This window comes from Eumetopias jubatus, unplaced genomic scaffold (assembly GCF_037043125.1).
Source record: "Eumetopias jubatus isolate StellerSeaLion01/CBP00866 unplaced genomic scaffold, mEumJub1_p1.0 scaffold_12, whole genome shotgun sequence".
NCBI lineage: Eukaryota > Metazoa > Chordata > Mammalia > Carnivora > Otariidae > Eumetopias > Eumetopias jubatus.
Genome location: NW_028274818.1, coordinates 57,069,934 through 57,095,882, shown reverse-complemented (window position 1 = coordinate 57,095,882; position 25,949 = coordinate 57,069,934). Strand labels below are relative to the sequence as shown.

Here is a 25,949-nt window from a genome sequence, read left to right as displayed (position 1 = left end):
ATACTTATATACAATTAAAACTCTTAACTTTTCAACTCACATTATAACACATTATATTCATATTATAAGCCAAACTAACCCATAAATTATTTATGCTAAACTCTGGAAGAAACTTTGTGAACCACAGCTCTTAAAGAAAATATAAAACACATCAGCAGTCATCAATTTCTATGAACAAGAACCAACGTGGAAAATACAAAACTGACAAAACTAATTTTGTCACCCCTAATTTAAAATGCAATTTCATTTTAGCTTTAAATGCCTGCAGGAGGCAAGGGGCTGATAACTGGGAGTAATTACTCTAAATAAATTTGCCTATCATCTCACTGCTTAACTGTTCAGTAGATAATTAAAATATATTCTGTACAGAAAATAAGACAGGCATGAGGAATCACGTGTCATTTAAAAGTGACGACAGCACATAAACAAAAGGACCATAAAAACATATTAATAGTGCCACTGTTCTCTGTTGTTGCATAACAAACTGCAACAACACTCTAACCTGTCAGAAGGGTTAACATGCTCCAAGGTTCTGCACTCCTCGTTTGCTGACCTAAGTCCCTTGGGCTGTAGCAGGACTAACCTACTTTCCCAGAGATTTGCAGACCAATGGCCTTGAGAAGTGAAGGACCAGACTTTCCCAGAAGATAAGGCCTGACCACATTTGAAAACAGCTGCCACCGATGCCAGCAAGTCTGTTCAGGGTCAGGCCTCATGTCGACACATAACTAACGGCTTGTGCACCTGCTTCTCCTACATGTCACCCCAACCATTTCCGCGCCTTCCCCTTTAAAACCCCATAGCTTCGCCTGGACAGGAAAGATGGGCTTTGAGACATTAGTCCACCATCTTCCCAGGTTGCCAGCTTCCTAAATAAAGCAACCTCTTCTTTCCCACCATCACTTGTCTCTGAAGCATTGACTTTTGATTGGCGAGCAGCCAAACTTGAGTTGAGAACCTGTTCTCTGTGCAGGAACAAAACCACCCCAAAATGTAGTGGCTTAAAACAGAAATTTCTTAAGATTCTGTAGTGGGAGTGGTTTCACCAGGGATCACTCACACAGCTGTGTGTGGCTAGCGGGTCAGCTGGGACAGCTAGGCTTCTTTTTCCTTGCAGGCTCACATCCTTAGGAGGTCACCCCAGGCTTCTTCGTAGGCAGCCACATACAGTCCAATGTGCACACACTTATCAAGCATTCCCTTGAGACACATTTGCTGATGTCCCTTTGGACAATGCAAGTCCCATGGTCAAGTCCAGAGTCAACGTGAGAAGGGACTGGCCAAGGAAATGGATCCCAAGAGATGTGATTCACTGGGAGCCACCGCTGTGAGGACCTACCACATAGTAACCCTCTCACCATGCATTGAGCATGCCCTGTAGGATGCAGCAGGAGATGCTCTCTCAAATGAAATATAAAGATATATATATATATATAAAACCGTTCTTTTACAGTACAACTTCTTAGCCATGGAGAGTGAGAAAATAGTTTGGCCAGCCTCTGCCAAACTCAGAACACAGAATTCTGCAAAATAACAGGGCTATGCAAAAAAATATGTTCTCCATAAACCAACAGGCTGCGGGCAAAAATTGCAGCAAATATGCCCAGGATAAAGACGCTGTATAACAAACATCTTAGACAGCGCAGTGCTATAGACTCTCTGAATGCTATCCACCTAAAGGAATAGATTTGTAAAACTTTTTTTTTAAGATTTTATTTATTTATTCGAGAGAGAGAGAATGAGAGATAGAGAGCATGGGGGGGGGAGGGTCAGAGGGAGAAGCAGACTCCCCGCTGAGCAGGGAGTCCGATGTGGGACTCGATCCCGGGACTCCAGGATCATGACCTGAGCGGAAGGCAGTCGCCCAACCAACTGAGCCACCCAGGCGCCCCAGATTTGTAAAACTAATCTATATTAATTTATGTAAATATTTCAAAAGTTACGCATATTGGCCTTAAGCATATAAAAACTGATTCTAAAACATCAACACAAAGCTAAATTTGCGATTTCTTTTATGTTTTCTTTACAAGCGTGAAGCCTGTGTTTGCCCCAAGGAAATTAGGAAAATAGTCTCAGATAAGGCATCTGTGGTTTCGAGGGAACCTCACTGAGCCAGAGCTTTCCCGACCGGCAACAATGGCAAAGTTATTCAGAGCAACCCTTCCACTGAAAACTAAAAACGGTGACTGAGATAGTTTTAAAATATTTTTAAAGCAAAAACAAATTGACTAGATGCTAAACAATTATGAGTACCAATGTGAAAGAAAAATGGAGACCCAGAAAAATGAGAACGAAAGTTGCATTGACCTTGCCAGCATTGCTTTTGTCTGGCTAATCTGCACTTTAATCTGTACCACCTCACCGGGAAAGGGTAACAGAACCCAACAGAGGATTCTCCCTATAATAACTTGGAACCAAAGGCTACACCCTAAGGGTGAATCAGAAAGAACCAGGCCTTGCATGGTCTGGCAGCACAAGGTCACATCACTTAGGTAGTCTGGGAACTCACCATTTTACACTCGGGTACCAATCATCCAGATTGCTAATGCCTCCAGGCATCACTCAGAAGGAAACACAATTCCACCCTAGCAGGTGACTTCATCCTGTATCTCAAATAATTCATATATAAACGCACAACACACATATATCACACATATATACACATCCACATACATCCAGACACATGACAATCACAACACACACATACACACACAAATAAAAAAGACCAACATGAGGGAGAACCAGAAGACACAGCATAAAACAGAGAGACCCACAAATAGTTCATCTACTAGAACTGTCAAATAGAGACTGTAAAATGACCATGCAAACTATGGCTAAAGGAAGGACTGAAAGGCAAGCTGCAAATAACATCAGGCAACAGGAAAGTCTAAGCTATCAACAATGGATACTTAGATTTGAAAAAGAATCTATTAGAATCGCTAGTGATAAAATACAAAAATGAAAATAAGAACCAAATGGTCTGACAGAAGACTAGATGTAACTGATGAAAGAATTTTGAACAAATTCAGAATAAAGCACAGAGAAACAACAAAAACATATGACATAGAGAAGAGGGCAGTTTCAAGAATATAAGTGAAATCAGGACATTTTCAGCTGAAAGAGTTCTCTATCAGTGAACACACTCTAAGAGAAATTCTAATTTAAGCAAAAGTAAAATAATCCCAAACAGAATGTCTGAGGTAAAAAATACTACTACAAAAAGGCCAAAAGTTGTGAAGTCGAATTGTTAACTGATTATATGGAACAATAATAATGAGTCATTAGGCTCACAAAAACAACTGAAGAAATACACAATGGTAGGCAGAAGGAGAAGTAGGCCCCCCACTGAGCAGGGAGCCTGATGTGGGACTCGATCCCAGCACCCTGGGATCATGACCTGAGCCGAAGGCAGCTGCTTAACCAACTGAGCTACCCAGGTGTCCCTGATTTAAGGAGCTTTAAAAAGAAAAAACAGATTTAAAATTAGCTAAAAGAGTAAATTGTATGTTAAGTGCTCTTACCACAAAAAAAAATCAATATAAAAAAATAATAAAGAGAACAGAAGAAAATTTTTGGAGGTAATAGACAGACTTCTATTCTTCATTGTGGTGATGGCTTGACGGTGTAGACTTATCTCCAAAGTCATTAAGTTGTATGCATTAAATGGCTACAGCTTTTTAATGTCAATTATAACTCAAAAAAGAGATTTAAAAAAAGAAGTAGAAATGTGAGTCAAATGTCATATGTCTGTAATGTAAGGGAACTGCAAAGCCAAGGCTGGTTTGAGAGCTGAATTGAGTTACACTGAATTATCTGCATAACTGCCTCAAAATTAGCTGACGGGCACCAAAGAGATCAATTTTACTTTTTCCTCCTACTATTTCTTTCTGGTATAAAGAAAGGAGTTGAGTATGAGGAATATAACAGGGATATCTTCAGTTCATAAATCATCCTTGATACAATACACACTGAGAACAAGACTAAGTTATAATTATTACATACAGGTTATTTCTATAGGATCATGATAGACACACATGTATTTCCCCATATACCTACTTTTTTGGTCATTTAAATGAAACTACATTTTTTAAACTTGAATTCTGAAGTTTATTTAAATCAGCCAAATGGTTGCTGGATTTACTAGCCCACATGCAGTTAAGAAAGAATCAAAAGAGAAAATGGTGGGGGAAATAAAAAAACGAGAAAATGGTGGAACAGTTTAAGTCAGTAAAAATATAACACTGCATATGTGTTCATTAATTATATTTATAAAGCCCAAATATTTAAAATGTCTTCATATTCTTTGGGTTCCTCCTCTTTTGAAATCAGTCCCATTCAACAATATTTACCAACATATTAATTAGAGGCTTAATAAAGAATGAGTTTGAGTCAAATGCAACAAGGTTTACTGGTTCTCTTGACTTTCTAGCTCTGACTATGGCCATGTTACTTAATTGTTCTATAAAACAGAATCAATGACATTCACTTTAGACAAATAGAATTAATATACTGGGGCACCTGGGTGGTTCAGTCGGTTAGGCATCTGACTCTTGATTTCGGCTCAGGTCATGATCTGAGGGTTGTGAGGTCAGGCTCCACGCTCAGCATGAAGTCTGTTTGAGATTCTCTCTCTCCTTCTGCCTCTGCCCCGCCACCACCACCACCCCCAAAAATAAATAAATAAATAAGTAGAATTTATTTACAAATTATAATTGCTACAGGCATTATTGTTTTATTTTGATTGGGTCATCCTATTAATAACCCTGTCTCTCTAATTCATTTACTTTTGCTAGTTTAAATGAAAACTTAGTCTTGAACTGAGACTCACATGAAAAGTGCCTATCACAGCACTCCGCATACAGCATGTGCTCAAAAACTTTAAAGCTATATTTATTACTTGCAAATAAAGGAATTATGGTAGATGTTTCCTTAATTTCATAGACTTTCACCATTAGACCTCATAACAATGAGAGATTCCTATTTCTCTAACATTCAAATTTTTTTCCCCATTTCAGAGTTATTCTGGGAGTGGTCTTTTTATATGAGGCATTCACCACCCCTCTGATCCATCACCACCTGTGTACTATATCCACAATGAGCACAAACCACCTTGAGAATTATAAACGACTTGTATAAAGGGCTACAAGGGGCTTGTAAAGAAGTCACAAAAGAATATTACTATTGGGATATCGGATATTATATAATCAACTAGTTATTTTGGTGGTAGACCTCAAAAGACAGTTGGACAGATTTTTTTTTCCTATCAAATTAAATGGTATTTGGAGCTTTTTATATATATAGACTTACCTTCCACTAGTGGTCCCTACTTTTAATTATACAATAATCACTCCACGATGCAAGAAATCTCCCAAGACAATACAATATACAAGCCACAGAAACTGAAGCCAACAAAGATGACAAAAGAAGTAAAATTTCAATTCAAATACAGCCATTCTAGCCTCAGAAGGTTGCAAACTCATAAATGTAGAGATTGAAAATGAACATGCCACCTTAGTAATACTGAAAACTGACATTCTGAAGAAAAACATTAGTAAAAAAGTAATTGTTTTCAGTATAGCCTGATTTTCAGCTGCATCTCCAACATTTTCTGTCTCTCTTCTAAATCAGAACCGAGGTAAAGTCAGGATGACAAACGCAGCTCTGACCAACAATATGGGGAGAAGACTAAAGAGACAGGGCCCTTGGAAGGCCCCATGCTGCAGCTTCTGGGCATCAGAGGAGGAGATGCATGCAGTGGGAGGAAAGGAGAAGCTGGAGAGGCCGGCCAGCCACCAGCACTTCTTCCAGACATAACTATTTCCAGTGATGTAAACTCCTTCATTCATTCATTCAGCACATTTTTGTGGGGCATTCCCTGTGAATAATTTACCGTTTGAGGCATCACAATAATGGTCTTTAGGGATACAGTTGTGAACAAGACAGGTAAGTTTCTGTGTATCATAATTATGTTACTTTTTTGTTGTTGTTTTTGTAGTACTCATTCTTTCTTCACTTGATCAGTCAATATTCATCAGACATATATTATGTCTGTGTATAAAGCTCAGGAATAGACAACATTCATTACAAACAATCTACACAAAAACATCTTTGTCAACTAGATCAAAGGTCATCATTTGTAAACAGGGAGGAAATTTTTTAAAAAGGCAAGAGTAAATAATGAGTTCTAAATTGCTATCCATTGATCCATTCGGCTAACACAGATAAGGTACTCGTAACATGTAAGGAGATGTGCTAGGTGCCAGAAGACACGCAAAAGGATTGAGGCAGAAAGAGGGCAACCATTTTCCAGGTCCTCTCCATTCTCCTGTGATTAAATCCTCCCATTCTTGAATTACACTGTGCTGGGGGCTTTATCTTGCCCCTCCTCTTGCCCGTCAGCAAGCTACTTAACATCTCCTCCAAGCCTCAACTCCCCCATCTACTTAGTGGAGTGATTAGTGGAGCTAATCATAATAGTGCCTTTTTTATTAGGTTGTCACGGGACTCAACCCACACAGATCATTTTAATACCATGCCTGATATAATAATAGCTAGCCATCACTGAGTGCTTACCATTACTACTATTCCTCTGCTTCTGTTAATCTTGCACATTTCTTCCTCTTCAGACCTACTGCTACCATCCTAATTCAGACTATTTTACTAATCAAAGTTTTAAAAACATTTTAACCACCAACCAGTCAAACAGAACAATGGGCTCTTCCCAGTACATGACATACAACTTTCTGCCTTTGAACCTCTGCTTATACGTATTCCTGTGACCAGCATTCCCTGCTCTTGATCTAACTGGGTAAAAATCCAATTCATCTTTCAGGATCCAGCTCAAATACCTTTACAGGGCCTTCCCTGCTCTGCCAGTCACTATTTTTTCCCCATAAGCCAGGTTTATCCTATACACCAATACTATTTATGTTCCAACATTCTCAGTTCCCAGTTAAATGATGTTATGAAGAAAGATGAGGGCATATAAAAAGTTTGTATTTTTTCCTCCAGAAAATAATCATTGCCTAAGACTATAGGCATTGCTTTGTTATCTGAGTGAAGAGCAAATCACTGAATCTACTCCTCAAAATCCTAAAAATGTCATAACCCTGAATTGGGTCACTGAATTGGAAAAGCATCTATGCTGTAAAAAACACAAGATAGAAACAAGAAATTAGACTTTTGTACAAAGACATATACAATGTTTTAAGAATGAAGAAAAGATTTTCTTACTTTTCTTTTCTACTGCCCAGTTGGCGAGCTGTATATTGATCCCCATAGTCAACTAGCACCAGTTGTCGAGAAAAGACATTCACTTTGTTGCCTATAAATAAATCTTCCAAGTGAAGATCATCATATTTGGTTCGCTTTAAAAAGGTGCGGTGATTTTTTACATCATGCTGGAACCAAAACCAACAACACAATAAGACAAATAATTATCAATAGACAATGTTAATCGTACTATAAATTAGAAATGATTCTTAATTCTGCTTTATTAAACATAGCTTACATTGTTTCATTTTTGTTACAAATACAAATCATAATTTCTTTTATAACTTCTGTATTTCCTAGTCCAATCTAGTAATAATACAAAACTTATTACAAATTTAATACTTTAAAAAACCATGAATAAAAAGATTTGTTTATTGCCAAATCATTTCAGCAAATTAGTGCTTATGAAATCCCAGAAAAATTCCAAATTTCTGCTTTCTGGCCTACCAATGCCAATACCAAAGAGATCTACCTGTAAAATGGTTGCCAATAAAGAGACAAAAAAAAAAATAAGTGGGACTCTCTTAACCTGATCTTCTTCAATTTGACTTGTAGAGATAACAGCTTTCAATAATGGCGACATATTTAGGACCATGATAATCTTTATCTATAACATTCACTTATTGACTATTGCTTAATCTAAAGCATGAATAACCCCACTTCAGTTTTCCAACCAAAAAATATTAATTACTATTTGACATTAAAGATAAAGGCACAAAGTTATCTTCTTATATTAGAATTATAATACCAAAAAAAGAATTCCCATTAAAAAAAGAAGAAAACATATATATGTATATAAAGTATTTTCAAGAGCAGCTATATAGAGGGCAATCCTACTCTTCTCCCTATTCCCATCTTCACTCCCTTTGCTAACTTTTAAGGAAAAAAAAAGGCTCATTTACCATTTCAACAGATCCATCTCCTGGGTAAAATAAAAGTTCATAACGTCGAAAAAGTGAAGCATTTGGATCATACCACTCTGTAATGAAAACGAATCTTTCACCATGATTCTGCAAAGAAAGAAGAATTTTAACATTAACATATAAAATATAAGCATTCTTGTATAAATCATATAAATTGAAAGCAAGACTTACCAAATATTTGTAACAAATAAATCTGTTACTACTCATTATGCTGCTTTCAACAATATATTACTTATCAACATATCCTCAGAAATATTTCCTTCTACTTTCTGATTAAATATCCTTAGTTAGCTCAAAGATGACTTATAAACTGCTTAATACTTTACAACCACCCAATCATCCTGAGTAAATTAACAGTTTTTTAGAACATGAGCTCCTGATCTGTCTACTGTAATAATTCAGCCTTCTGAAAGCAAATTTACATATAAACAGACAATAAACTGTTATGAGAAAAAAACTGAGAGGCTAGCTCTCAATTATATGAAGTTTTAACTTTCCTAAATTTAAGAATCAGCAGTATTAGAATACCGTCATCATTAAAGTTATAGTAAACATCTTTTTCTTCTTAGTAATTTCACATGATAGTATGTTTTTATAGAAATTGTAGAATGTGTTAGTCTAGGTCCTCCGAGAAGCAGACACCATGACAGGATTAAACTTGAAAGAATTCTATTCCTTTAAGGGAAACTCCTATAAGAGAAAATGGGGAGGGATTCAGACAGTTAGACAAATCAAACCTGAAGGAAGGAGAGTGAGAAAGAAGAAAGCCATCATCCTGGATTGCTGTATAATCTAAGGAAGGATCAGCAAGACCAGCAGGCAGTACTAGAGCCAGTGAGCCTTCAAGAGTTCCTTGATTTCCAGTGACCGGCCTGCTTTAGTCTTCCTGCTCCTCTCAGGCGCCAGCTAGGAGCAGCCCTTGGGAAGCATATCTTTTTTTTTTTTTTAATTTTATTTATTTATTTGAGAGAATGAGAGTATGAGCAAGGAGGAGAGGCAGAGGGAGAGGAAGCACACTCCCCACTGAGGAGGGATCCCGACGTGGGGCTCGATCCCAGGACACTGGGATCATGACCTGACCAAAGGCAGATGCTTAGCTGACTGAGGCACCCAGGCACCCCAGGGAAACACATCTTAAGTGCAAAAGCAGCAGAGGATTTCAGAGCACAGTAGCTGGGGTCCTTGGTTACTGAAGCCCCTTCTAGCTGGAGGTCTGTGAAGTGCATTCTTATGCCTATCGCACAAGATAAAATTAAAAAAATAAGTCAAAGATTGATCTTCTTTCCTTGATTATTCAGCAGGACTTCCAATCACATATGTTGTTAAAAACATCTTGGCCCCAAAGGTCCTTCATTACAATCAGCAAAGGAGGACATATAGGTCATGTAAGGAAGAAAGGAATTTAGAGGAGTTTTGTTCCCAATTCTAAATTTAACACCTGATTCTTTAGTTAGGGTATATGGATAGGATCCTTTTATGTCAATAATTCACTTATAAATTCTTATCATAGAAGTTGTATGTCTAGTTATGTTTATGATTATACTCATAAACTGTACTGTAGTTTTAAGACACTATTTTATTTTTCGCACAATCATCCAAAAGTACACATTTAAATAATGCTTATTAGTCAAGAGAAAATAAAGGTGAGCTAAGAGACATACTACGACATTTGTGAAGGCCTTTCTTCACACATTTTTTTTTCACATCCTTACAAATACAACTTTTTAAGGTTTAGGCTTTACCATGCATTCGAGTATTATAGTCCGCTTTTAATATAAAATTGAAATATTAGTAGCTTATTAAAATGTTTACTATCTATATTAAAATATTCATTCACTTAAAGACATCACTGAAATATTGCCTTAGCTGAAATAAATAAAACTATAAAATGGAAGAAATGATGACATATCTAACTGAAGGTAAAAGGGTATGATAGTGAGATAAACGAAAAACCAATGAAACTTGGCACTTCCATTCATCCAGGTAGCCTAACCACAAAACTAACCAATCATACTCCTTAATTCTGAGGCAGGTAATAGGATTTTGCACAATGCACAATACAGAAAAGAAAAGAAATGGAGGAACTACGGTTTCTGACTGACAAAGCAGCTTACAGCAAACCAAGGCAAGAACAATTAGAAAACTGGGATATGAAAAAAAAGTCTGTCTGAGACCCTGGAGAGCCTCTAGAGCAGCCAGGGTTTGATGATCCCAGATCTAGAAAGGCAGGAAGCTTCCTGAGGTAGCCCAACCTTCTTTGTGCTGCTTTTACCTGAGTACATGCATTGAGTCTTAAGTCAATCTGGACAGGAGACTGAGAACCTTAAGAAGCTGCCAAGAGGCAGAGTAGCTCATGGAGCTTTTACCAATTTCGCAGGGATATGAAGACAAAAACTGGACTCTGGGGCTGCCAAAGCAGCCAAGGTTTGAGGGACAAAGATCCTGGAGAGAAGGACATTACAGAAAAGTGAGTTCAAACCTGTGCTTGTTGTGTGGAAATTTCAGTAGCCTCACAGCATGGAGAGAGAAAAAGGAGAGTCCAAACCCGCTAAAGAGGAGATCTCTGGTATCTGCTCTAACCTTTTTGTTGTAATTCCTGGAGCATTACACTCTAGGAGCACAGGTAAACCAAAGGGTAAACTGACCCTTACAAACTTTTCAAGTTTTCTGCTCACTCAGCCCTTAGTCCTTGACCATACTAAGGTGACACTTCCCCCTTTCTAGCTCCCTGACTCTTCAGAAACTCAACTTCAGTAATAGACTACCAGATATACCAAGAAAGAAAACCAAAAGAAAAAACAGACAATAAAAAAGAGATCCACGGAAAGCCTACTTATTATCTGACAAAGGCTTCAAAATAGCAAACATGGTATAAAAAAAATATATCAAGATGAAGAATTTCACCAGAGAGACATCATCTATTTTTTTTTAGTCAAGTGGAAATTCAAGAACTAAAAATAACTCTAACATAGCATTCTCTAACTAGCAAAAAAATTCCCTCCAAAAGATAAAGGTGAAATAAAGACATTTCTAGATAAGCAAAAAGAGAAAACGTATTACCACGGTAACTGCATAAAGAAATTCTAAAGGCAGTTCCAAAGAAAAAATGATACCAGATAATTCAAGGAGTCAAAGACAGGGCTGAACAACAGTGGGTATCTGCGTAAATCTAAATAAATAATATGCATGCAATATAATAATAGTGTCTTATGAGATAAAATATGTAGAATTTGGATGCATGTCAAAAAAATATAAAGGATGTAAAAAGTAGACAATGTTCTCAAATTATGTGAAGCAAAGAAAATATCTTCTACATCAGTTGCTCAACCTGTTCTCAAATTCCAATGAATATTAGTGAACAAGAATCTCTTAAAATAGTAGATAAACAAATCAGGGATGTTCTGTTCAGTTTTTCACCGTTTATTCTGTTAGAACGAATCTTCTCCCTCTCCTACTACTCAGACAATGGGAAAGCATGTATCAGAATATTTAACAAATCAGTGATATTCAAACTCTAAAAATTATTGTTATTGTCATGATTAATGGTTGTCATTAATTTTTAGAGTACCAACTAAGTAACAGGCTCTTGACATGATCTCATTTCATTCTCACAACAGACAATGTAAGTAGTATCCCTATCTCATGGACAAGGACAGTAAAGCTCAAAAAATTTGAACACTGGTCCAAGGTTACACAGCAAAGAAATAAGTCAGAACTCAAACCTCAGTCCTTCAGACTGTGAAGGACTGAAGTCTATGCTTTGTCCCATTAAATAGCACTGCCTATGAAAAAATGATGCAAAAGTCACTATTAAAGAAAGTATCCATTCAATGGGTCTAATCCAATGATGAACTGAGTTATTTAACTATTCTCTCATGTAAAACTAAATAATTCTAAACAGGGCCAAGTCTTGTGGCCTATAACAACCATCTAGGAGAAGAGAAATGGGTTATTATGAAATGTAATAAAAGAATCATCGTACTCCCTGTGACATCAACCATATTTAACAAATACTGTTTTTCAGTTACATCCCAATTCCAAAATCCTAAAATATCATGTCAGTGAAGTGTGTCCTTCTAAGATACCACCAGTGTGTAAAATACCAAAAAAATGTTATAAAGCAGATGTTATCTAGGAAATTAAAGAAAGTATATCCTGTGTTGCCCATAAGTTGCTGCTTTAAAACCAGTTTTTACTGTGAGCATTAGTTATTCTAATGTAGTCATGAGCTCTAAAGAAAAATAATAAAAGCAATTCTTTTCTAAGGTAAAGGGGAAAAAAAGGCAACAGATACGAAAGGTTACACTTTAATGGGAAAGGAATAAAGAGTTGTGTTATCTTTAAAAATTCCCTCAGAACCACCACCTACTTAGATGTTGAAGGGAGAATTTGTAACACTACACGGCACTTAACTAAATCCCTGATAAATAAGCATCACACATAAAAAGAGACAGAAACTGTGTCCACAAGATTTCAAAAATGCCTAAGCTCTTCGATCGGACCTCTTGGATTCTAACCTAGAGTTTCACAACAGCATCTACATACAAGGAAGAAAAATCCTTCATGTTCTCTTAAAAAATTAACCCATTCCTTCATTTATAACTGTGATTTATCTCAACAAGATTGTTTAAAACTACATAAAAATAATAACAGAATTTCTGTTTAGATGAAGAAACTAATTCTCAAGCAAGTACTGTTTCCTCTCTGAGAAAAGGCCAACTATGCGAGGTACAAATTATATTCAAATGTGATTTAAACTTAACTTTCTGATTTACCTTTGCAGTAGAAGATTCCTTCTTCTAGTTCCTTCCTAGGGTTAAAAGATGTCTAGAGGTATAGCGAAGGTACCTCTGGACTTGGCACCAACAGTGGTACCTCTGAATGTCCCATTCAGGCTGTCCTTTGGCATCGCTGCCTGATACACACACACCCACACCAGTACCCCCCCAGACCAAAGTCACCTTTGAAATTTAAAAAAATTTTACTTTTCAGCTAGATTGAGCAAAGCCTAGCAAAGAATGTGATTCATTAAATTAATGAGATTCATTAAAATGGTAATGATGTCAAAACTGAAAATCATTCTGTTTGAACCCTTCATTTTATGGATAAAGAAACTGAGGCCCGGTGAATATCTAGGACTTCCATCAAGTCAGGAAGCTACGAGCTCACTGTGACTCAGCTAGCTCCATAATACCGCACTTCCAGGGCTGACTCAAGAGGGAGAAACTAACACTGAAGCAGCACGAAAGGACACATCCATTTTCTGGCCAAAGATCTGATGAGAATGTCACTGACATGGTCACAGGGGCAGTGAAGGTCTCCGCTTCCATCAGATATAGGCTTATGCAGAGCATTCAAAGATCAAACTAGAGCACAAAGAGACTTTTTCTTAAAGTAGCTAAATCATTTTCCTTCCTCTGAACATTTGGAATATAATTTACACACAGTAAGAAAGAGGATCCCTCACACTCAAGCACACTTTGTTAACTAATCACTAATGTGCCATCTACTCTTTTTTTTTTTTTTTTTAATACTGTAAGCAACTATCTACAAGATGAGGTTCAGGGCACACTACTCCCAAAATCTGGCACCTATGTATATTGAATATTTTAAGCTGAAGGAGTTTGAGAAAACAGCAGAAGCAGGAATGTCACTTTGACCTTTTCCCAAGCCTCTTCTCTGAAACAGGTCATAAAACCCTCGTGTGAGAGGTACCTTCCCAGGAGAAAGAAGCATCCTTATCTCTCAGGACAAAGGAACACGGGGGGAAAAAATCCCAACAAACAGGCCTTGCTAAGTTTCCTCCAGTTTACCACACTTACCTCATACTCCTTAGCCTGTCACATTCCTCCGTGACTGTCCATTCTTCATTAAACCTAGCTAAAAATACTCAGGTCTGTTTCTCTAGGTCCTCTTTTCTTCATGAAGGCTCCCATGTCACATTAAACTTCAATAAACTGGTATGCTTTGCTCCTAGTAATCTTTGTCAGTTTTCAGACACAGCCAGGGACCCTCAGAGGGTCAAGGAAAACTTTTTCCTCCCCTACACACACTATAGCCAAAAAGTAAAGGAGAAAGCCAATAACATGGAAGAGAAGCTTTCATATGCTGCACTGGGGGCGGGAAAGGGGTAGAAGGAGTGAATAGCCATATAGAGGTTAAGTAGCAGGAAGCACAGTGGTTTGCAAGATGGCAAATAGTAAGAAACAAAATGCTGATGATTATGTAAACAACAGCTAAATTTGATGCACAGTGGGGAAACTGTACTCAGTATTAATCCGAACAAAAAGTGGTTCTGTTCCTACTGCAAAAGATCAGCACTGAACAACATAATGAGCATTTTCATTGCTAAGGAACTTGGATGATGATGACCCAAATCTTTAATACTCAGTTTAAAATCCTGTATAGGCAGGGAATAATTTTCCAGAAGGACACTCAAGAATATGTCAGAAGTAGCTGCCGTTGGGGAGTGTGTGGAGTGTTAGGGGGTGCGGAGGCAGGTTGGGGAGGCTACTTTTCAGTTTACACCTTTCTGAACTGTTTTACCCTGTTTGATGCTTGTATTTTTTGTTATTGTTTAATGTCAGAGGGATTAAATTGTTTTCTAATTTGTAGTTTTCTTTATAGTTTAACTTTAAATTATACTAAAAAACTGAAGCTGTTTTTTCTTTAACTATGTAAGAGTTTAACTACCTAAACACGCAACAAAGATATTGTCAGTAGACCCTTCTTCATATCATATATCATCTAGAACCTTTGGAGTTCTCTTCTATTACAATAAAATCAGAATATGAAGACAAAGAAACAAAAACAAAACAAGCAAGCAAAGGGTATAACGTGAATGTGAAGGAAATAGCCCAAGTTTCAGTATAGGCCTATTTGCCCACTGAAAAGCATAAGGCAAGCCCATCAGACTTTGTACATTATCTGCAAGGCCATCAGACTTTGTACATTATCTGATTCCCATCCATCAATTCATTTCTTCAACAAATTGAGCATTTGCCATGGTCTACGTACTATGCCAGGTACTCAGATACGTCAAGATAGGACGACAGTGATTAGAAACAAACATCACTCTTGTCTTCATGGTCCTTATAATCTAGCAGCCAATGGAGCAATTTCTAGGAACTTAGAACTCCTGGCTCTGAATTTATTGTTCTTCTACTACGTCACAGTTGACTCAGTTAATTAATTTAATTTTTTACTTAAAATCCATTCTACACTGTTTACCTATTCATCAGAATATGCTGTACAGTGCTTTTCAATTTTTATTTTTAATTTCCCTTTGATGGTATGCTCTTTCAAATGTAGAAAAACCTCAGATTGTTTTTCCAAACTTATTTTGTTACACCTAAAAAAGGAAAATGTCATTTTAAAATGTAGCATATGAAAATTGCATCTATTCAAATGCATTCCGGTATGAGTCATTCCCCAGTGCAGTCATTTTTTTAAAATAGTCAGATTATACCATGCACATGCTAATTAAGTAGGTAAGTTTCTTCCATTCATTTTGAAAACATTTTTCCTTCTTTCAGTTCCTTTTTTTTTTTTAAATAGGCAACAACAAATAATAATGATCTTTTGTAAAAGGGGTAAAAATTTAAAAACCATATGTATATTGGTTATAAACATGTTAATGGCTGAACTTGCAGATAAGGACAGAATTAATACAGATGAGGGAGCCACATGTGGGCCCTTGTTATCACCTGGAAGTGTTCCACCACCAAATCCAGTGCTTCAAGCATTCTGTCCCCTGCCCACATCCTCCTGTCCTGGCAGTTAGTTTGTCCAACTTCTCCCTCTTTCCAGCTGAATGGTCCTTTCACACATTCCCAATCCACTGGCCTCTTTCTCTCACTTCCTTCTTTACCCATCTTAGATTCCTTGATGTGTCACTTCGATCATTCTCTTAACAATTCTTTTCATCCAAGACCCAACCCTAGATGAAGTCACTAACCACTGTGCTTGCTCTGTGCTTATAGTGGAGTTTTATGGTTTTGCATTTTACATTTAGGTCGATGATCCATTTTGAGTTAATTTTTGTGAAGTGTGTAAGTTCTGTGTCCACTCATTTTGAGGTATAAATAGGTAGATAGAGTGTTATTCAATCATTTTTAGGTACTGATAGAGTCTTCCTAGAGTATCAGTCTTACTCAATGGTAAGTAATGTAAACATTTTTTGCATTATAACAAATGTATATATATTACTGAATAGAATGTAAAATTCATATGTAATTTCACACAATTTGTAAGATAAAATAGGTGATTTTAAGGAAATTTCACTCTAGTGTTGAAATTCCAGGTGAAATGCTTCTTGAAGGGCAACCAAGCCTTTGGAAAATCAAATCACAGCACACCTCTCTTGGTCACTGCTTAAGGGAAGGCCAAGCTATACGTGGATCATGAGAAATTAACAATGTTTTCCAGGCACATGGGCTTAAATAAAACCATCCCTTAGTTTAAGAGTTAGTTTATTAAACTTATGCCACTAAGTAGAACTGTGCCTTGGCCTCATACACTTCAACAGTACTGGTCAGAAAGAGTCACTGCCCTCCTGATGACCTTACAACCACCAAGCACCATACCCTGGTTGCAATTGGCACAAGCAGGCCTGTGGAGGACAATGCCTGTGCCCAACTGAGTCTGCTCCTGTGCTGCTGGGGTCGCCACCATGCACTGGCAGCAACTGGCATGGCCCTGAACTGTGCTGCTTGAAGGGAAGGCCCAGGAAACTAGACGGTTTTCCCTGGGGTCAGTCACAGAATACTTCAGAATGGGTAAGAGCATGGGCGTTAGAGTCTGACAGACCTGGGCTCTGTGACCTTGGATAAGATACTCGACCTCTCTGAGCCCTGGTTTCTGTACCTGTAAAATGGAAAGAGTAATAAATTCTCCTTATAAGGCAGAGGCGGGGATTAAAAGCCTTAGTGTGCATAAAGCACTTAGGATTTCTGTTGCCTAAATCTTCACAGTGGTGACAGTAGCTAGGGGGGCCATCTGTGACTTCAGAGCTGCCCCGCACAGACTCATCTCCTGCACTGACACACAGGAAGAGCCTCTCTTGATTTGTGAGGCCACAGCCTCAGCTGCAGCTAATCCTAGTAAATAGTTTTTTTTTTTAAAGACCCTTGCAGGAAAATCAATGTGAAGGAAAAACGAATTTGCGAAGGACAGAAAAAGAAATGTGACTGAAATTATACGTTATGAAAAGAAAAGCTACTGGATGTATATAGTTATTTCTCCAATAACAAACAATTTTTTATAAAGGACATGTTAATAAATCAGAGTAGTAGTACAAAATCTTGCCTTTTAGAGAGCTCCAAGTTTTCACCAATAAAAAACTGAGCAACAATTTTCTTTTTACATTTTGTAACATCATCTGTTACTCATTAATCATTAGTATCATAATTCGAACTTCTCAAAGGGCACCATTGAAAAAAATCATAAATTACACTAATCAACATGAAATTACTGTTGCCAATTGTAGATGTGAAAAAATTAAACCCTGTACTTTCACTTAGCACAGAAACCATATAATGGAAAATAACAAAAAATATTCACATTTTACAGTTAATATTTAAAGTCATATTAGATTTTATACTTACTAGCAACCAGTATGTTCAAAAGAGCAGATATCATATTTTACCATTTAACTAACCTAAAGATGCAAAATTAATTATGTGACTAGGTTTCTAGGACCAAAAAGGAATCAGGAGCTTCATTTAGGAGCTATGTTTATGAAAAAGGAATAAAATCTCAAGAGCTTCCCTCCCATTCTACAAAACATTTCCCAAGCAGAAATGTTCCATATTTTATTTAGGGATAGAAATATCATAGATGAGAAAGTGTATACCCAAGGCTTTTCTTTTTTTTTTTTTAAGATTTTATTTATTTATTTGACAGAGAGAGACACAGCGAGAGAGGGAACACAAGCAGAGGGAACAGAAGCAGGCTTCCCTGTGGGCTCGATCCCAGGACCCTGGGATCATGACCCGAGCCGAAGGCAAACGCTTAACGACTGAGCCACCCAGGCGCCCCTACCCAAGGTTTTTCTGATATCAAAAGTAAAACAGGAAATTTTTTCAAATACGTTATCAAAATCTCTACTTAATAATGGCTCAACAATAAATTAAGGCATCTTTTCAAGTTTTTATTCCTGATAGTACTAAGCCTGGAGGAAAGGCAGAAAAAAATTGAAAATCATATGTCTCTAATCTCACATCAATTATAAATTCAGAAGAAACAAAATATTACCATGGATGGAAAAGTATTCCACCCAATTCACAAGCGCTTGGGGTGAAGGATGAGTTCATGTGTATATGTGCATTTGTGTGCAAGTTAAGATGAATATTTCTGAATAATACATGATAATAGTATAAAATTATCTTTATTGCACTTTAGATGTGTCCAGTGTAATGGAGCCACTTAACAGGGAAAAGTCCCTTATTCTTCCAGGGACCATGTATTCTGGTACGGCCTCAAGAGAGTATAGGAAAGTTAAGATAAGGTGTAAACTCAGCATATAGTGACACAAATGTCATCACCTTTAAGTACTAAACATATAGAATGTTTAAAAGACAGAAAAAAGAAAAGGAAAGAAGAAAGGAAAGAATAAAGAAAAGGCAGGCAGTGCCATTTTTTTTTTTTTAGGATACCAAACTATCATTAGCCTGCACGAATCAGTAGGATCCACTGTTTACATTTGATTGCTTATACTTAACGACTCATTCAGTGTTTTCTAAAATGCTATTATTTTAATTAACCTTTACAAATCTTATTTACTTCTCAGAACAGTTAGAACCAAATACTGAATTAAGCAGGTAGGGAGGGAAGGTGAGATAAGCTAACAGTATGTGAGGCATATTTAGAACCTCATCTCAGTTGATTCTTACCACATATCTGCCATGGAAGTTCCCCTCCCATTTTCACCAATGGAAAATCGGTTCAGAGGGCCTAAGGTTAATTCTCCAGGGATTACAAAGATCAAACACCTAGTCAGGGCCAGAGTTGGGATTCAACAAAGGTCTGATGCTAAAAATCAATACTCATTTCCAGACATCAAAAGCATTGAATCAAGAAAAACATCAAGAGTTCTGGATCAATCAAAAGAGCAACATAGATGGAAGACAGTGAGAAAGATAGTCTGTCTACAAGGTTCATCTGAGCACAAAAGCAGATAGTGCAAAGAAACTAGAGATTACTGACAATGGAAAATTAGTTGGGCCTCAATCCTAGAAAGAATAGGAATCATTCTAGGGTTGTAGAGGGCTCTGACAGGTTACTGAAGCACTTTGTATGTGTTTCTGGCAGTAGCACTTAACATGTATTATAAGAGCCAAAGTAATCTTGAGAAAGAAGAGCTAGAGGTATCACAATCCCAGATTTCAAGCTATACTACAAAGCTGCAGTGATCAGAACAGTATGGCACCAGCAAAAAAGACACATAGATCAATGGAACAGAATTAGAGCCCAGAAATAAACCCAAGATTATATGGTCAATTAGTCTATGACAAACGAGGAAAGAACACGTAATAGGGGAAAGACAGTCTCTTCAATAAATGGTGCTCGGAAAACTGGACAGCTACGTGCGACAGAATGAAACTGGACCGCTTTCTGACACTGTACACTAAAATAAACTCCAAATAGATTCAAGACCTATATGTGAGTCATGAAACCATAAAACTCCTAGAAGAAAATGTAGGTAGTAATATCTTTGACATCATCCTTAGCAACATTTTTCTAGATATGTCTCCTCAGGCAAGGGAAACAAAAGTAAAAATGAACTATTGGGACTACACGAAAATAAAAAGCTTTTGCACAGCAAAGGAAACCATGAACAAAATGAAAAAGCAACCTGCTGAATGCGAGAAGATATTTGCAAATGATTTATTCAATAAGAGGTAAATACCCAAAATACATGAAGAATTTATTCAACTCAACACCAAAAGCCCCCCCAAATAATCCAATTAAAAATGGGCAGAGGGCCTGAATAGACATTTTTCCATACAGATGGCCAACAGACACATGAAAAGATGTTCAACATCACTAATCCTCAGGGAAATGTATCAAAATCATAATGAGATACCACCTTTTGCCTGTTAGAATGGCAAGAATCAAAAAGACAAAAAAAATAACAAGTGTTGGGGAGGATGTGGAGAAAAAGGACCACTCATGCGCTGTTGGTGGGAATGTAAATTGGTGCAGCCCACTGTGGGAAACAGTGTGAAGGTTCCTCAAAAAATTAAAAATAGAATTACCATATAATTCCACTAATGGGGATTTACCCAAAGAAAATGAAAACACTAACCTGAAAAGATATATGCACCCTTATGTTTACTGCAGCATTATTTACAATAGCCAAGATATGGAAGCAACTCAAGTGTCCATCAATAGATGAACAGATAAAGAAGATATGATATATATATACCTATATATATGTAGATATATATAGTCCATCAATATATATAGTGTCCATCAATAGATGAATAAAGAAGATGTGAGGTATACACACACACACACACATACACACACAATGGAATGGAATATCACCCAGTCACCAAAAAAAAAAAAAAGAGAGAGAGAGAGATCTTGACAATACAGATGGAGCTAGAGGGTATAATGCTAAGTGAAATAAGTCAGAGAAAGACCACATGACTTCACTTTTATGTAGAAACTAAAAGACAAATGAAAAACAAACAAAAAGCAGAAACTGACCCATAAATACTGAGAACAAACTGATGGTTGCCAAAGGAGAAAGGGCTGGAAGGAGGATGGGCAAAATGGGGAAGGGGAGTGGGAGATACAGGCTTCCAGTTATGAAATATATAAGTAATAAATAAGGATAAAATGTACAGTATAGGGAATATAGCTAATGGTATTGTAATAGCACTGTATAGTGACAGATGGAGCTAAATGTGTGGTGAGCATAGCATAATGTATAGACTTCTTAAATCACTATGTTGTACACCTGAAACTAATGTAACATTGTGTGTCAACTATACCTCAATTTAAAAAAAAAACAAAAAAAGACATGTTGTAAGAGATCAAGGAAAAGGAGTTACACAGAATCAGTATCAGATTTCTAGGGAATAAAAATCAGTTCACAGAATAGAAAAGCATGCCTAAAAGAGAAAAAACTGCAGTGGTAACAGTAATGATGTGGTATTATGTATTCAAAGACCTAGCAGATGTTAGACATCTGTCTGGAAATGTCTTATTTCACCTCCATTATTCTGAAGGGTATTTTGCTGGTTATAGAATTCTGTATTATATAACTACAGCTTTCCAGGAATGCATCTTGAAAAACTGTACTCTGGATTCTTCTGCCCCAAAACAATAACTCAAGAAATCATCCCAAGAAACTTTAGTTTCTCAAATGTATTTTTAAAAACCAGAGGACATTATATACCAATATATCTGAAACAGTATTGTATTTCTAGTTTCTCAAGTTGTAAACAATTAAATGTTTAAACGGCTGCTGCTTGCATATTTTACAATTATACAACTCCAAAGGGTCGTTGTTAAGATAAAAATATTAATTGATAGTCATCAAAGGGTCAAATTGTATAGTTGACTTTTTTTTTCCCCTTTAAATTTTTTTTGTATAGTTGACTCAAACAACTTGGGGGTTAGGGCATCCAACCATGCTCAATCCAAAAACTGAGCATAACTTTTAACTCCTATAGGAGCCAGTGGCAGGAGGTCTAAAATGTGTCACAATGACATACTGATTATTTTGAATTTAAGCCACTTGGGAAACAGCCAGTGAGTATCAGGACACTCAGAACCCCCTCCCCAAAATATAAAATAAATCTTCCATATGAAAGATACCCTCCCTGTACTAAGAAGACATCCTTATCACCAGATATAGAAACTTTAAAACTGACAAAGCTATAGAAACAAACCTTGTTACTTTTTTCTAATTTATTACCTCAGCCTAAATTCCCCCTTAGAATTCCTTACTAATTAAAGCTCCCAAACATCTGTTTTCCTTATCCTGCCAATTCCTCACAAATTTATTGTCTCTGTCTAAAGAATATAAAAACTACCTCTTTCGGCCATTTATTTAGATCTCAATTTCATTATTGGGTCTCTATGCACATATACAACTTCCTTTTTTTTTCTCATTACTGTCTCATGTAAATTTAATTCTTAGTCCAGATGGAAGACCTCTAAGGGTAGAGGAAGAATTTTTCCTTCCAGTGAAACTTAACTACTAGTAACCTACTGTTGGCTGAAAGCCTTCCTAATAAAATAAGCAGTCAACACATATTTCATACGTTATATGTATGAAGTAGTGTATTCCTACAAGAGACTAAGCTAGAAAAAAGTTGTTTTAAAAATTATAAGGAAAATACAGTACTGTACCTATATTTACTGAGAAAAATCTGCTTAAAAGCTGTAGGAGTGCTAACAACACTGACTCCATCTTTGGCCTTCCATCTTGTTCTCCCCTCCGGCACACAGATGGCACCACTTTAAGATAACCACCCTGTGACCTCACCACCATGCCCCTTGCTCCCTAAAACTTGGGGATTGAGGTCTGAATAGGGGTAGAGAATAGGGGCAGCAAACAGCTGCCTAGTGTCCTGGGTTATCCCTCTGTCCAACTGCCCAATCCCCCGGCAGCAAATCACCCTGACTAAAACGCTATCCCTAATGGTATGGAGTGGCTTGCTTCGTTTTTCCAGTATTGAAGGGCCTACTCAGTCTGGAGGATCCATTACTGACCATCCTTCACCTTTTAACATAGGTGTACTGGGCTGGACAGGGGCAGTAGTGATGGCCCTGGCCCCAGCACTGGACCACCCCAACCACCCCCCAACAGTACATGGGGTGACCTGTAGCCCAGGGGCTGCTGACAGCGAGCAAGCTTTCCTGGGTACTCAGAGGACAGCAGGCATGACCTCTGCAATAGTCACCTTCGATTTAGTCCTGTGGAGCCTGGGGCAGGAAGTTGTAAATAAATGCCTTGTCTCTTTTCCTGCCAACTCTTATAAACAAAAAAAAAAAAATGCATAAGTGGATCCAGGCAGTTCAAATCCAAGTTGTTCAAGGGTCAACCCTATATTGAGCACAGAGGATAGGAGTGGAAAATGTCTACAAAGTTGAATGAATAAGACTGTTGAAGCAGCTTAGAATCTAATTCAGAAAAGACTCATAGTTATAAGTTTTTTTATCACAGAAAGTACATACAATTTACGAACAGCTACTTCTTATTATTTTAATATCATTCTTTTCCATATGTTTAAAACTCCGTTATAACAGTGGCTTTCAAACTTTGAATTATCACTCACAGTTATAACTTCACATCATGACCCAATACATTCATACCTGTAAATATATTACTGACAAATTTCACACAGCAATATTTATCCTTACTGTGTGCTGTGGACTAAGATTATTTTCCATTCTACTTTTTTTTTTAAACATGCTGAACTGACTTCATGACCTACAAATAAGGTCAAAAACCTTTGAAAGACACCATGTAACTCCCCACCCTCTCCCTCCACACTCAGACCGAGCACCCTTAAAAAAAAAGTTTTTCCCTATTAGAACCAAACAACATATCAGTCACTAAAATAAATGTGCTAACTTAAGAACTGACTATAAAGGGGAACAACTATATATTCAAAGAACTGGAGGAAATCATTTTTGAGGGATATTTTAATTCACCCTGGCTACTGACCCATCCTTGCATTGAGGAGAGTAGCAGCTCCAAGAGCAGGGAAAGTACGAGTCTGCAGCTCAATGAGGTTGTAAGGAGACAGCGCTGGTGCTGCTATTGGGCCAGGACTGTGTGGAACAAGGAGTCACACGCCTTAAAATCATCACAGAAAGATGAAGCAAGAGGGGAGCACTGTTTCTGAATCACTGATCTAAAAGAGAGTCCAGTGAAAGAGCCATGCGTCACTTTGCCAGAATTAAGCAGCTCTATTCTAGACAGCGAGAACAATCACTTCTATAGAACCAGTTCCATAGCTAAACATCAAGTTTCAAATGTGTTCAAGATCTTGAATATTTATCTCTATATATTATTTGAATCTATGAGATCATAACTCAATGCCACATCGTTTTTCTCTCTTCCATCAAGCAGGGACATACTAGGTGAAGGTAAAAAAACAATCAGATTTGCCGCAAGCTTTGTTAGTGTATTTCTTGTTACATTTTCTTACTTGCCCAAGGTGGGGAGCGAACCGTGGCAGCTTCCCTCATTTCCTACAGCATCTCACAAGTTGGCCATCTATACAAATCAATACAAGTTTAACAAAGGATTCTCATTACCATTTTAAAAAATCATTTAGTGGACTACGAAGAACTAGGAAATTTTGGCCAAAGTTGTAAAATACCAGTTCTACTCATGACTGGACAGCAGTGAACAACCTCCATGGTACTTTGGTTTACCACTTAATACATGGAAATGTTTAAGATCTTAGCAGTGTAAAACCGTTTGCACATTTCAGCTTATTGTAGTCCTTCTACCTTCATCCTCTTTTCTACTCTTCCAAATTGTAAAGTATGTAACACTGACATAAACTAAAATGTCTTCAATTGAATCCTGTTTATTGAGCAAAAGCTTTAAAAAAAGAGAGAGAGAGAGAGAGAGAAAATCTATCACACACAGGTTTGCCAAAATAAAAGCACATCCACTCAGGAAAATGGTGGGTCTTCTAACTAGCTACACTCATTGTCACTGAACTACAGAGCTGTAACTTCCTTTTTCTTCTGAGGTACATAGCAAGGGTGGGTCAATAGCCAAGCACAAACTGTTATTTACAGAGCTGGGGGAAGGGTGTGGGAATCAGGGAACCAGTTCTTACCCACCATCACATCTTAGGATAAACTGGCTGGCTCCTTCTGGAAGGTGAGTAAAGATGAGTGCAGATATATTCTATAATGATAGTACGTACATAACTGGCCTATTTAGTTTTTCCAGGGACAAACCAAAACAGGATTACACTTCAATTTTGAATATTGCTTACATAAACACTTAAATACACTACAGACCTGAATCAATGATATGTGCCATATATCTTGTTATTTATGATACTTCTCATAAAACTTTGAACACCCTCTCTCAGTTCCTTCAAAATCTTCTCACATTTTCTTGTCAAAGACACAATTCGGGGCGCCTGGATGGCTCAGTCGTTAAGCATCTGCCTTCAGCTCAGGTCATGATCCTGAGGTCCTGGGATCGAGCCCCACATCGGGCTCCCTCCTCAGCGGGAAGCCTGCTTCTCCCTCTCCCACTCTCTCTGCTTGTGTTCCCTCTCTCGCTGTGTCTCCCTCTCTCTCTGTCGAATAAATAAATAAAATCTTAAAAAAAAAGACAATTCAAATTCCACCTGCTCAATAACCTTCTCCACAAACCTCCCAGGTAAAAGATATTTTTCAGCATTTTGAAATCCCTTTGCACTTTATCTGAGCCTTAGGAAGCATATGTATAGTTGTTTACATACACATCTTATTTTTCTACTATAATGTAACTCCCTGAGGACAAAAATGAGGGCCCCAGTGCCTTCTACAAGTTGGCACTCAGCCAATACTTAATCAATGTTTCAATATTAGATTCACAGAATAATCAATTCGTTTTGAAAACTGTTTCAGTACCTACTACAGCATACTTGAGCCAGGTATTTACATGGCTATTTTATCTGTTATTTATTGCAAGATTACAAAAGATTCCATTGTATATGTATTTTTGTATCTTACTACTTTGCTTCTACCTCTTAAAAACTTTACCTTGCATATCTA

At 37.3% G+C, this 25,949-nt stretch overlaps 1 protein-coding gene across 2 annotated transcripts in view; it reads right to left on the bottom strand.

The window, feature by feature from the left end:
* The window catches only part of NME7 (NME/NM23 family member 7), a 314,736-nt gene that overhangs the window by 261,199 nt on the left and 27,588 nt on the right, over window positions 1–25,949 (bottom strand). For both annotated transcript variants that reach the window (XM_028123018.2, XM_028123020.2), the window contains exons 2-3: window positions 8,175–8,282; window positions 7,234–7,400 (exon numbers count right to left, since the gene is read on the bottom strand). In XM_028123018.2, the coding sequence (XP_027978819.1) occupies window positions 7,234–7,400; window positions 8,175–8,282 (275 nt within the window). The remainder of the gene's footprint in view (window positions 1–7,233; window positions 7,401–8,174; window positions 8,283–25,949) is intronic.